The 11,228-nt window shown below is 39.2% G+C and overlaps 1 protein-coding gene across 1 annotated transcript; it reads left to right on the top strand.

The window, feature by feature from the left end:
* The first annotated feature begins 264 nt into the window (after positions 1–264).
* On the top strand, positions 265–10,152 carry LOC149301029 (notchless protein homolog 1-like). Its single transcript, XM_089484583.1, has 12 exons — positions 265–399; positions 499–716; positions 819–898; positions 1,587–1,663; positions 1,776–1,873; positions 2,280–2,472; positions 3,213–3,348; positions 4,438–4,484; positions 5,709–5,911; positions 6,371–6,530; positions 7,442–7,512; positions 10,065–10,152. Exons 1-12 carry the CDS (start codon positions 265–267, stop codon positions 10,150–10,152), a joined length of 1,506 nt encoding a protein of 501 aa, XP_089340709.1.
* The last annotated feature ends 1,076 nt before the right edge of the window (positions 10,153–11,228 follow it).

The following is an 11,228-nucleotide window of genomic DNA, read 5'->3' as shown; positions in this document are numbered from 1 at the left end:
TCGGCGTTTAGGCTGCGTGTGTCTTTAGAAATGCAATGCTGTCTGTGCACGGTGTATTTCACTGTGCATAGGCAGTATTTTTTCATAGCACTGTCCCGGGAAATCTGGCCCTGTCGACAGGTATGCTAATACAGTATAGGAGTCATGGCACAGTCATGAAGTGGTCCTGAATCTAAAGACAAGACCAAGGACTGATTAAGGTCCTACAGCAGGCTAGATTGGCTAAATGTTGAATGATAAAAAATGGTATGTGTATTTGCAGATATGACGGAGGACATAGGAAGACTTCTTGTCCAGTTTAAGAATGAAAATGGGGAAGTGCTGGGAAGCCCCTTTGATGTACCTGTGAATATAACACCTGATAAATTGCAGTTAGTCTGCAATGTTCTCTTAAATGAGGTAAGTCTGTTGAGCTATCAACCCTGTTGCAATCGTGTTTAACCTCCTACACCAAAAAAGCTAGCATTTAATTTTTTATTTAAAAAAAATAATTTTCAGGAGGATCCACCGCCTTTGGCATTTTTTGTCCATGAAACCGAGATTCTAACGTCCTTGGATAAGACTTTGGAGAAGGAGTCGGTGGAAACAGAAAAGGTCTTGGATATCATCTACCAGCCACAAGCTGTCTTCAAGGTCCGCGCTGTGACTAGATGTACCAGCTCCTTGGAGGGACATACTGAAGCAATCATTTCTGTAGCTTTCAGCCCAACTGGAAAGTAAGCTTGTGCTTTGTTATGAATATGAATTATAACTTAAACCTCTTTATGAACTCACTTGTATGTGATGTAGCTCTGTGTTAATGTTACTCTTTTCTTCAGATACCTGGCCAGTGGGTCTGGGGACACCACAGTTCGCTTCTGGGATCTAAACACAGAGACACCTCATTTTACTGCCAAAGGTATTCTGCTTGTTTTCTTCCTAAAATCTAAGATAACGTTGCTAGATTAACTGTATTGATTTAGAGAAAAAGCTGCTGCTATCAGGAGGAAATCCCTCCTGTCCCTTGACTCAACCTGCTTCTCATGCATAGGGTATATTTTATTCCCAGCATTCTTTTGAGTGCTATCTCATGATTTGTAGAGCATAACCCATGGACTATTGAATGTGTGTCTTTACTATACACCATATAAAGAGTACTCTAACTGGGAAGTTCTCTTCCGCTACACCGAGGCTGGCTCTACGGAATCTGCTGGCCCTGTTATATAAATAATATAATATCATGTAATGCCAATGCTGGTTCTCCGGAAGTAGGGATTAATGCCGTCAACGGAGTTGTGACTATTGGTCCAAAAAGACATTATTCACAGTTCATGAGTGTTATATGAAGGTATCGGTTAAACTTGTTTTAAAGGAAATAATCCAGTGCAATAAGGATCAATCACAGAATGCTTTCCATCTTCTAAAATCCAAAAATGACTAACAATAATCCCTGTAGGATATAGGTCTGTAATACATATATGTATTTAGTGCATTTGTTTGTTTGATTTTTTTTTATTTTTTTTTGTGCATCTCCTTTGGTTTCAGAGTTGGTCTCTTTTAATATGATAAGTATGTTTAGCTGATTGTATTGTTCTTGACATTTGTAGGACACACACACTGGGTGCTCAGTATCGCTTGGTCTCCAGATGGGAAAAAACTTGCCTCAGGGTGTAAAAACAGCCAGGTACATAAAACTGTGTTATTCACCGTTCTCTCCATTGATTGAAGGTTATCTTAGTAGAACCATTATAGTCATGTAGCCATGATTTTTTTTTTCTCTGTGATTTGTTTGTTAGATTTGCATTTGGGACCCCAGCACAGGCAAGCAGATTGGAAGAACGTTAACTGGGCACACAAAGTGGATAACATGGCTTTGCTGGGAACCTCTGCATTTGTAAGTAAGCTATTTTGCTTTATTACAGAAATGACAAAATCCATTGTAAGTTAAGTAGATGCGTTAAAGGGACACTCCAGCCATCATATGCACTTTAATGCATGAGAAGCTGAGAAGTCCCTTTACATTTATTTCATGGTGTCCCTGTTGCAAATGCATGGGGGAATTCTGCAGAATTCTGCAGAAATCTTGAGCCACAGAGGAGACAGGGAGTTGCAGGTTCTACATAAGGCAGGTGCAGGCAGGTCTCCATATATAACTCCACTTAATGGGACAGCTATAGATTTTGCAGATCTAATGTTCTTCTGGGTGTATTTCCATCCTTTTTTTTTTTTTGGCCTGCCCAACAATGTGTTTCTCGCTTCCAGAATTTTAATGGTAACCCCCTTTGCTCCCCCCTCTCTAGAAACCCTGAATGTCGATACCTAGCAAGTTCCTCCAAAGACTGCAGCATACGTATCTGGGATACTATTTTGGGCCAGTGTCAGAAGATCCTTACAAGCCACACACAGTCGGTAACTGGAGTGAAGTGGGGTGGAGATGGCCTGCTCTACTCCTCTTCACAGGACAGGACTATAAAAGTTTGGCGAGCCCATGATGTAAGTACACATCTTAAATTGTAATTTTTACAGCCTGGCTGCATCAGTGTCTAGATAGGGCACTCCAGAGATGATGTGTTTTCCTAATGCGGGGCCCTATCAGTATTTTAATTTTCTTGTTTACTATAGTTTTATAGTACATTTATCATAAATTACTATCCCTGTGTTGTAAAGATATAAAAATGCTTGAGCGGGCGTAACGATGCCTTATTTATATGTTCCAACACTTTTTCAGTGGTTTGAAAGGAAACAAGACAGCACTCTCAGTAATAACCAAAATACATCTACACAAAAATGTAATCATAAACCATATAATGATGGAATACGAAGCTTATCCAGCAAAAAACAATGGAATAATCTTTTACCGAAAAAAAAAAAAAATGGGATAAAATAGTTAACATACAGGGTATATAACATATGTATTTATAACTATGCTCATATAAATGATGAAATGAAAGTAGAAAAGATATATTATTAGAGGTGGAAAATTTCCTTTATATATAATCCATTGATCACCTAATAAAATAGTATTTTATGTTATTGAGAGAGTGATAGATTAGTAGGACAGCCACCCAGCAGAAGTGGTAGATGTTAATACAGTAATCACTCTAATGCCAAAATGATTGCACTCTCCAGTAAAAAAACCAAGGAGTGATTATTATGCCTACAAACCACTACCCATGATTGCTTTTCAAACTGTCTTTTCTAAGTAACCATTTACAAGGAATTTTCTCTTTCAGGGAACCCTGTGCCGGACATTACAAGGTCATGCGCACTGGGTTAACACTATGGCTCTCAGTACAGATTATGTCCTGCGCACAGGGGCCTTTGAGCCAGCTGAAGCCTCTATCAATCCACAGGATATGAGTGGCCCCCGTAAGTTATATTCACATTAAAGTGAAGTCCCACCATGTGGAGCTTATTCTTTATGGTGACGCTAATGAATATCCAATACCCCGGTTAAGAATATTGAATGTTAGAAAAGAAAAAAAAAATCCTAGCGGGTCAGTCCTTTCGGAAACCTCTGATCTCTGCTGCTGATCAGTAATTGCAGTAGTTGTACCTCAAAGTGAAAAGAGGGAGAAAACAGTGTTTCTACCTATTGAAAAAATACTCAAAAAATATACATATTTTAGAAACTTAATATTGAAATGAATGAAGCAGACCCCACTGATGTCACATGACAGATCAGTGGGATATCCAGTTAAAAAAAAAAAAAATACATGCCCAAACACCTCATTCCCCTCCCACTACAAATATACCTTTTTAAGAAAAATCTTGCCCCAATCCAAGCTTTTTTTTGTTTTTTAATCATCGGGACCTAATTTATGGAAGAAACTGTCTCTAAGGACTAGTAGTGTTTACCAGGAGGCAGTGTGATAGGGAGGTCAGGGTGTTTGTCTAGTAGGTTAGGCTAAAATAATGGGGCCAGAACTCGTACAAATGGCTGATATGCAAAAACTAGAACAGTTTAAAAAAAAAAAAAAACTGAAGATGTATTTTTAATCGGATATAAAATTTACAAAATTTACAAAAATGGTGACGGTCTCCTTTAAGGACTCCTTTTCTTTTTTCTAAAGAGAAAAATGTGACCTAAGAAATAAAACCCTTAATTTTTTACCTGGAGTCTGTCATTTAAACTTACAGTATGAGCTATTTATTGCTTTCTAATCTTTCATTTTATTTGATAGTGTGTATATTTAGTTATTTTACTTCTTGGGATAAAAACATATATATATATATATATATATATATATATATATATGGGTATGCGTTTAGTGTGTGTGCATAGAATAGTCTGTGTTTGGCATACATGGTATATGCATAAACGAATTCCCTTGGTGGCCTGCTGTGTTAAGAACACTAACAAGCATCTTCAAAGCAGAGTTTGATAAATGGCTAGCTTTTAGCTGATCCAGTTGTACTTTATCTTATGTGAGCTTTTTTCCCCCTCTCTTGATTTAGTGGAAATTCTGAAAGAGAAAGCTTTACAAAGATACAATCACGTTCGGGTATGTATAAAATAAGCTTGTCTTCTCTTCCTAAAATGTGCATCTTCCCCTAAGCAGTCATTTATTAAAGAGAAATGTCCAGTGGAAACAAAATATTTCTCTTTGGGCTCTAAATACGGACATACTGTTTTTGTACATGCTGTGACAAACCCTGTTGCATGAGGGCCATACATGTCACATTTAGGGGTCCTAAGCACAGTCCTCTAGGGCAATCTGAGTCGGGAACACCAGCTTTGAACAAAACAGCACTTTATTTTAATCGCTTAAACCCCTAAAAACCAAATCATAAAAAGAAAACCTAGCTCCCGATTGGAGCCCTCTCTAACTTAACTATGCTGGTCCAGACTGACCAGCCTAATCACCCACTAACTCGACCTCCCAGCCAGACCCAGCTACGCCAGGCTCTGGAAAACCTCCCCCAGACGGCACACAAAATGTCCAGGCAGGTATTGCCTCACTTGGCTCAGGGATGGTCTTTTTCTTCAGGGCCTCTCCTTGCCCTGGGAGCGCAGGGAACTTCCTCTTCCCCCAACAATCTCTCAGAGTATCAGGCTCCAGGGGTTTTTAATTCCCAGCACCTGTGCCTGATGCCGGCTCCATAGGAATCCCAGACCGGATCCTGCAGACTTCTTGCGTCCTGGAAAAGCCAGCATGGATTTTCCACAGAATGGGGGAACGGAGCATTGGCCCACCCTGCTCTCCAAGTGCTCCACTCCAGGGACCTGTATTTACGATCTGGATAGCACCTGTACCCAAATGCCACACAAAGCATCTCCCTGGGGTTTACACTGTCACAATGCCTAGAGGTCTCTAAGTAGTGAGATTTTTTTTCCTAAAAACCACACTACGCTTTCTGAGAATGCCACAAAACAGGGATCTATTGGCAAATTCCTTTTTCTTTGTTAGATGATATTTAGATCAGCTCAGAATTTGAGGCAGTATACAGAAATGGCTATAAAAGCACTGCACAGATCAGGTCATTATACCAAGCATAGAAACATGCCAATGGTTTATTTTCTAACTTGTAAGCTTATGTCCCCTATACCATTTGGACAGCACAGTTTAATATGATGCCATTATAAAATCAATAGACAATAATAATGTTGCCACATAGAACCAGTGATTGTGATCTTCTAAGGAAAATAATTGGTTCAAATGGCATTTAGATGTTCATACAAACATTTATTGAAGTCTAACAATTCATATTCCACCTTTATTACACAGGGACAGGGTCCTGAGAGACTGGTGTCAGGCTCAGATGACTTCACACTGTTCCTATGGAACCCAGCAGAGGACAAAAAGCCTATACAGAGGATGACGGGTCACCAAGCTTTGATCAACGAAGTTCTCTTTTCTCCTGACATCAGAGTCATTGCCAGTGCATCATTTGACAAATCAATAAAGCTCTGGGATGGCAAGACTGGGAAGTAAGTCGTGTTTTGATTTGTTGCATCCGACGCTTAAAGAAACCTAATTATGCCCAGTTTTGGCCACTTTAAAATAGTGAAGATTTCCAGTTTGTTTGGTTATTACAAAAATATGCAGTTCTGAAATCATCTGACTTCAAGTGTTAATCTAAATTAATTTGCTCTCAAATTGTTCTGGATAAACCAGTCACACGTTTTCTATGTTCCATATTTTTTATTAGAATTATGACACAAAACACTTATGTTAAGATTTCTGGAGCTTTTTGTAAAGATATATCAGTCTCTAGGCTTCAAGGGTCACAACCATGCCGTGTTTTGTTTCAAATTGAGCCTTGCTAGATTATTTAAATGAAAATTGAAGTAATATGCATAATATCCTCATGCAACAACATACGGGGTTCCTGGTCTGTTTACAATCCTCAAATTATTTAACTTTTTTATTTTGTTCTTTAACCCTAGATTCATTGCTTCTTTGAGAGGCCATGTCTCCGCCGTGTATCAGATTGCCTGGTCGGCAGACAGCAGATTATTGGTGAGTGGGAGCAGTGACAGCACTCTCAAAGTGTGGGATACAAAGACAAAGAAGCTGTCTGTGGACCTCCCAGGGCATGCAGATGAGGTATGTGATGCCAAGTTATCGTTGGTTCATAAATATATTGTTTCTTACTGTGCCACTTTAATAACAATCTCCCACATTTGCCCAATGTGCTACACCGTGCTAACCAATGTTATTTGTAAATTAACACCACTGTCTTCAGAGGACAACTAACTTTCTTTTTAATATTCTGTAGGAAGTACTGTGTTTGCCAATCATTAGGGTAGACATATGGCATTCTTTTGTCATTGTTTTATTATTTTGCACTTCAGACATGCACATCGCATCGTCCCCCTTTATTCTCCATTTAGACGTTGTTACAGCTGTCTGAGTCAAATCAACATCAATGATGGGTGTTTTAGAAGTTGGCTAGTTTTTTACTGTAATGTAATTTCATCTGCTTCATAAGGAAGAATACGCTGAGCTTCACAGTGTTTAATATAGTTGTCAAAACCACTGGTAACCTGTACTTTGTCAAAGCTGTGTGGTTGACTATCTAACCTCAGGGCAATAGGTGTCTGGCAAAACTAGCATTTAATCAAATTCCTGTCCTGAGGATCGATCCTTTCTCACGTTTGCACCTTCACAAAGCTTGTCTGAACCAAGCAACATACAGCGCAAAGAATAATCATGCAGATCCGGAGGAAAGGAAGTTCAAATGTCTTGTAATCTGCAAATCAAATAACATAGGCTAATTCAATTGTAACGTGCAGGATTTGGGAAGGGTGACGCATTGACTGTGGAACTCCAAAGGAACTAAATACCCAAACCTTAAAGAGAGATACATAATTGCACATATGTCTTAAAAGTAGCCCCACTCACTTTGGGTTTGACCTGAGCTTTAAAAAGTTTAAAGCTTTAACTTTAAACCTAAAGTTTTTAAGCTTTTAAACTAAATGTATTCGTTAAAGTCTTCTACTTTTATGTTTTACTAGGTTTTTGCTGTTGACTGGAGCCCAGATGGACAGCGAGTAGCAACTGGTGGAAAGGACAAGTGTTTGAGAATGTACGTATTGTGTAGATTTATGATATGAATATTTAAGGGAAAAAAATAAGCTAACATTTAGTTAAAATCTAAAATTACAGGACATCAGATAGGCCAATAGCTTTTTTTGGGGGGGTGGTTTTTGAATAATCAGGATTTCTCATTTGCATCTTTCATTTAAATACCATCATGTGTAATATACAGTTTGTTTTTTGTTTGCAACATAGTTCGTATAGAGATTCGTACAGAGGCATTTTCAATGTTCATTTAATTAACTTAAAAGTACATATTTGCAGTGATCCTACAAATAACTACCCTCCTGACTTTTTGTTATCTAGATGGAGGCGTTGAGGAAACTAAAAGAGGTTCTTGGGACTGCTCCTGTGAAAATTAAGACTACGGTTGTGTTCCTGCCATGAAAGTGGTAGATCCTGTGCCTGGTCCATATGAACTCGACCTGAAGACCCAAGTTTGAATTTTCAATAGAAAGCTCCATTTTCAGAAAGGGGCAGACCATGCTTCCATAGTAGGCAATGACCGCCTATTTCAGTCTCTGTCTCAACAACTGATCGTACCACGGAAAATTTTTATTAACTGTACACCAACTGGGGGAAACCTAAAGCTTTTAATGGGGCCCCTTGCAGAACTGGTTGGATGGCTGTGCTAGTTTTAATGTATGTTAAGTACACTTACCTTTAAGTGGAGGTCTATATATTTACACCATAATCTGTGCCGTATATCGGAAATTAAATATATTTGGCTATAGTTGGTCTGTGTATTTTATTTACTATTTAAACACAATCACACCGGTATGTTTTTAACTGGTCTGATGTTTTGTGCGTGACTTGTTACTGTAGATTAATGATGCATTTTAATATAAACAGTGGCTGTGTGGTCCCTTTTCATGGTGTCCTGCTTGCAAATGCATGGGGGAATTTTGCAGACTCCCCCGTCATATGTCTTTGTCCCCCTCACCTATTTTCTGTGCTGAACGCATCTCCCTGTAGCTGACATACTTACCGCCTGTCAGCTCCAGTGCTGGCTTGGTGAATGCAATGGGCACATGCCCAGAAAGTGCTTCAAGCACCCAATTAGTATCAATGACCCTCAAACCACAGAAGAGGACAGCTGCAGCTCCTACCTTGGGTTAGTGTTTTGTTTTTTCATTATTTTAACAGAATACATACAGAAGTACACGCAGAGTATTTTAATGTGGGTTATTTTCCTCCATTTCCAAAGGCAGTCAACTTTCCCTTTTAATGATTGATTCATATTCATAATGTCCCTAAGCGCAGACTTTTCTACAACGGCCTACATGGTGCTCTCCAATTAGTCGGGTAATAAGTTGGCTTCCTTTTACACTGGAATATGACCAGAACGCTATATGTGGGCTAGAAAAAAACCTTTAGCTTTTTTTTAGGCAAGATGAATATAGGGACTGGATTATTGAATATATCCATAATGCTGCCATACAGGCAGCTGGGCCCTTGTATATCCAGTTTGTTGAGCCATAAGAAAAAATGGAAATATACACTTGGTTATTAAAATGGTACACTTTAGGAGGACAAACACCTACTGGATCAATGTGTATGTGCTTCCAGTTCTCTGATAGAGAATAAGTATAGCTCTCTTCATATAATAGCATGTATTGGCAACAATTGGTAGTTGGACAGAAATGTAGTGTGCATTAAGCAACAACATGGATCCCTGCCAAAAGTAGACTGAATAACAAAGGGGGCTACCTGTGGATCTGTGTGTGGTAACTGAACATAGCCTGGAGGTATATTTCCCATTTTCTTTTGTTGAGTGCTGGTTTGCACAATATGTAGTAAAATACCGGTAGTTTAATTTAGATCACAGCCCCATATCTGTCACAAGAGGGCACTAAATATCAAAAAAATTTAGTTTGCTACTTGCATAGTGAATATAGTGTTTTTGTGGGGAGTTCTCTTGCATCAGTCGGCTTGTGCAAAAACTGACCTCCATTCTAGTTGCATTTTGCTCACAATCTCCATGAAAAGGCAGAGGCATTGTATATAAGTAAGGGGCATATCTGTGATAAAATTTGCACTTGTGTAATAACAATACTGATTACCAGGCATTATACAAAAGTCTATGCTGAGTATGATACTCCAAATTCTTTCAGGGCAAGTAATATTGTTGTCCTAAAAAGAAATAAAGTTCTATAAATCTGTTTCAGCGGTGGTTTGTGCACAGACCTATCACATCAACAACTAGAAACAAAAAATAATTTTTATTAAAATCATATGAAAAGTAAAACATGTCTAAAGACATGTCTGTCTTGATTCCGGAGGACTTACTATTAAACATATCTTCAAAACTTAAAGCACTTTAATATATATGATACCTGAGTGCCCCCTTTACATTTTTGTGTGGTCCCCCTTGCAAATTCTTTGAGGGAGTCTTTGGGATCATCCTCCCCATTCACTATTTACTGTGTGGGAGATGTTTGGCCGAAAGTGTCTTCTGTCTGTGCCCATGCTGTGTAATCTCCACTAGTCTGCTCCAGCCTATTGATTTAAATTTTAACACATTTCTGCTACTGATTTAAGTAGCCAATCAGTGGCAAGGATCATCGACATTGGAGGAGAGTGTGGCGAGGGTATTGCACTGCCAGTTCTGGCCTTGAAGCCATTTTGAATGACATGTCAGTGGTTTCTGTCTGAGACTACATTGTTTGACATATTTGTTTTCTGGGAGTAAAGCTGCTGCTGACAGCTATTGCTCTGAGCTGTGAACTTGGCAGTGAATACGAATGAGGGTCTCTGTGTATTGTTATAGTTATTTGCTACATGCAGTGGTGTATTACGGCTACTGCATTCACTGCAGGGCATGCATGACGTCCCATCCCATGCTCTGTGTCTGTGCCTTTTAATGCAGTCTATGGAGGCTGTTCCCATTGAGCAGCAGCACACTGAGGAACCTAATCACCTAAGAGGGTAATCTGCTCCTCCCCTGGTATTGCAGCAGAGACCTTCATCTCCCTAGACTTGCTAACCCCAGGCCTAGGCCAGCATGCCTATGTCACATAATGTCTTTTGTGTGTTCTCTTCCTCTCATCCCTTTTCTGTGTTAGTGGGGATTATTCATCAAACAGTACACTGAAATAAACATTTCATTTTTTTGTTTGTTAAAAAATATACACCCCTTACTATAATGTATACTGTAAATAAAGCAGGATAAAATATTTTATCTCATCGCAATTTGGGCAAAACACACATTTTTTTCTTATCCTGTTTGTGTCTCTATTTCTGAAGCTGCACCTTCCGTTGCTAGAAAAAAAGTGAGAGTTGATTTTATTTTAGTCACTTTCTAACAGCCAACAGGTTAAAATTCCAACGTGACATCTCCCATCAGCTGCTGTAATGTCCTCAACATTCAGCTATTGGTGCTTCCACTTTAACTACTTACCCTGCTACATTTAATTGTGTAGATAAAACCTCCCATGTGGCCACCTTGCAATACATAGGAATGTAACCCACCAATATGATGTCCTATCAAGACACAAAGCTGGTGGACAGGTAAGGTAAGTGAATGCTTCTGCCCCTTTATCTGACCATGCCCCCAATGGGCGTGTCCTGGTTTTGGCACCTAAATTGTTTGGGAGGGGGGGGCGTCTTATTTAGTTTTGGTAAAGACCACCCTTCTAGCCACAGTTTAAACCCATACCTGGGAACTACCCAACCTACCAGGAGCGCTCCCTCTTCTGGGGAGTG

The sequence above is a fragment of the Sceloporus occidentalis genome, unplaced genomic scaffold (assembly GCF_023333645.1).
Source record: "Sceloporus occidentalis isolate IW3139 unplaced genomic scaffold, rSceOcc1.0.p SCAF_22, whole genome shotgun sequence".
NCBI lineage: Eukaryota > Metazoa > Chordata > Lepidosauria > Squamata > Phrynosomatidae > Sceloporus > Sceloporus occidentalis.
The sequence above is the reverse complement of the archived record's forward strand: the minus strand, read 5'-3'. Positions and strand labels throughout refer to the sequence as shown.

Coding starts and splice junctions, on each gene's coding strand:
- LOC149301029 (XM_089484583.1), top strand. CDS start 265: ATGACGGAGGACATAGGAAGACTTCTTGTCCAGTTTAAGAATGAAAAT. Junction 717..818: donor GCTTTCAGCCCAACTGGAAA/GTAAGCTTGTGC, acceptor TCTTTTCTTCAG/ATACCTGGCCAGTGGGTCTG. Junction 7,513..10,064: donor AAGGACAAGTGTTTGAGAAT/GTACGTATTGTG, acceptor TACTGATTTAAG/TAGCCAATCAGTGGCAAGGA.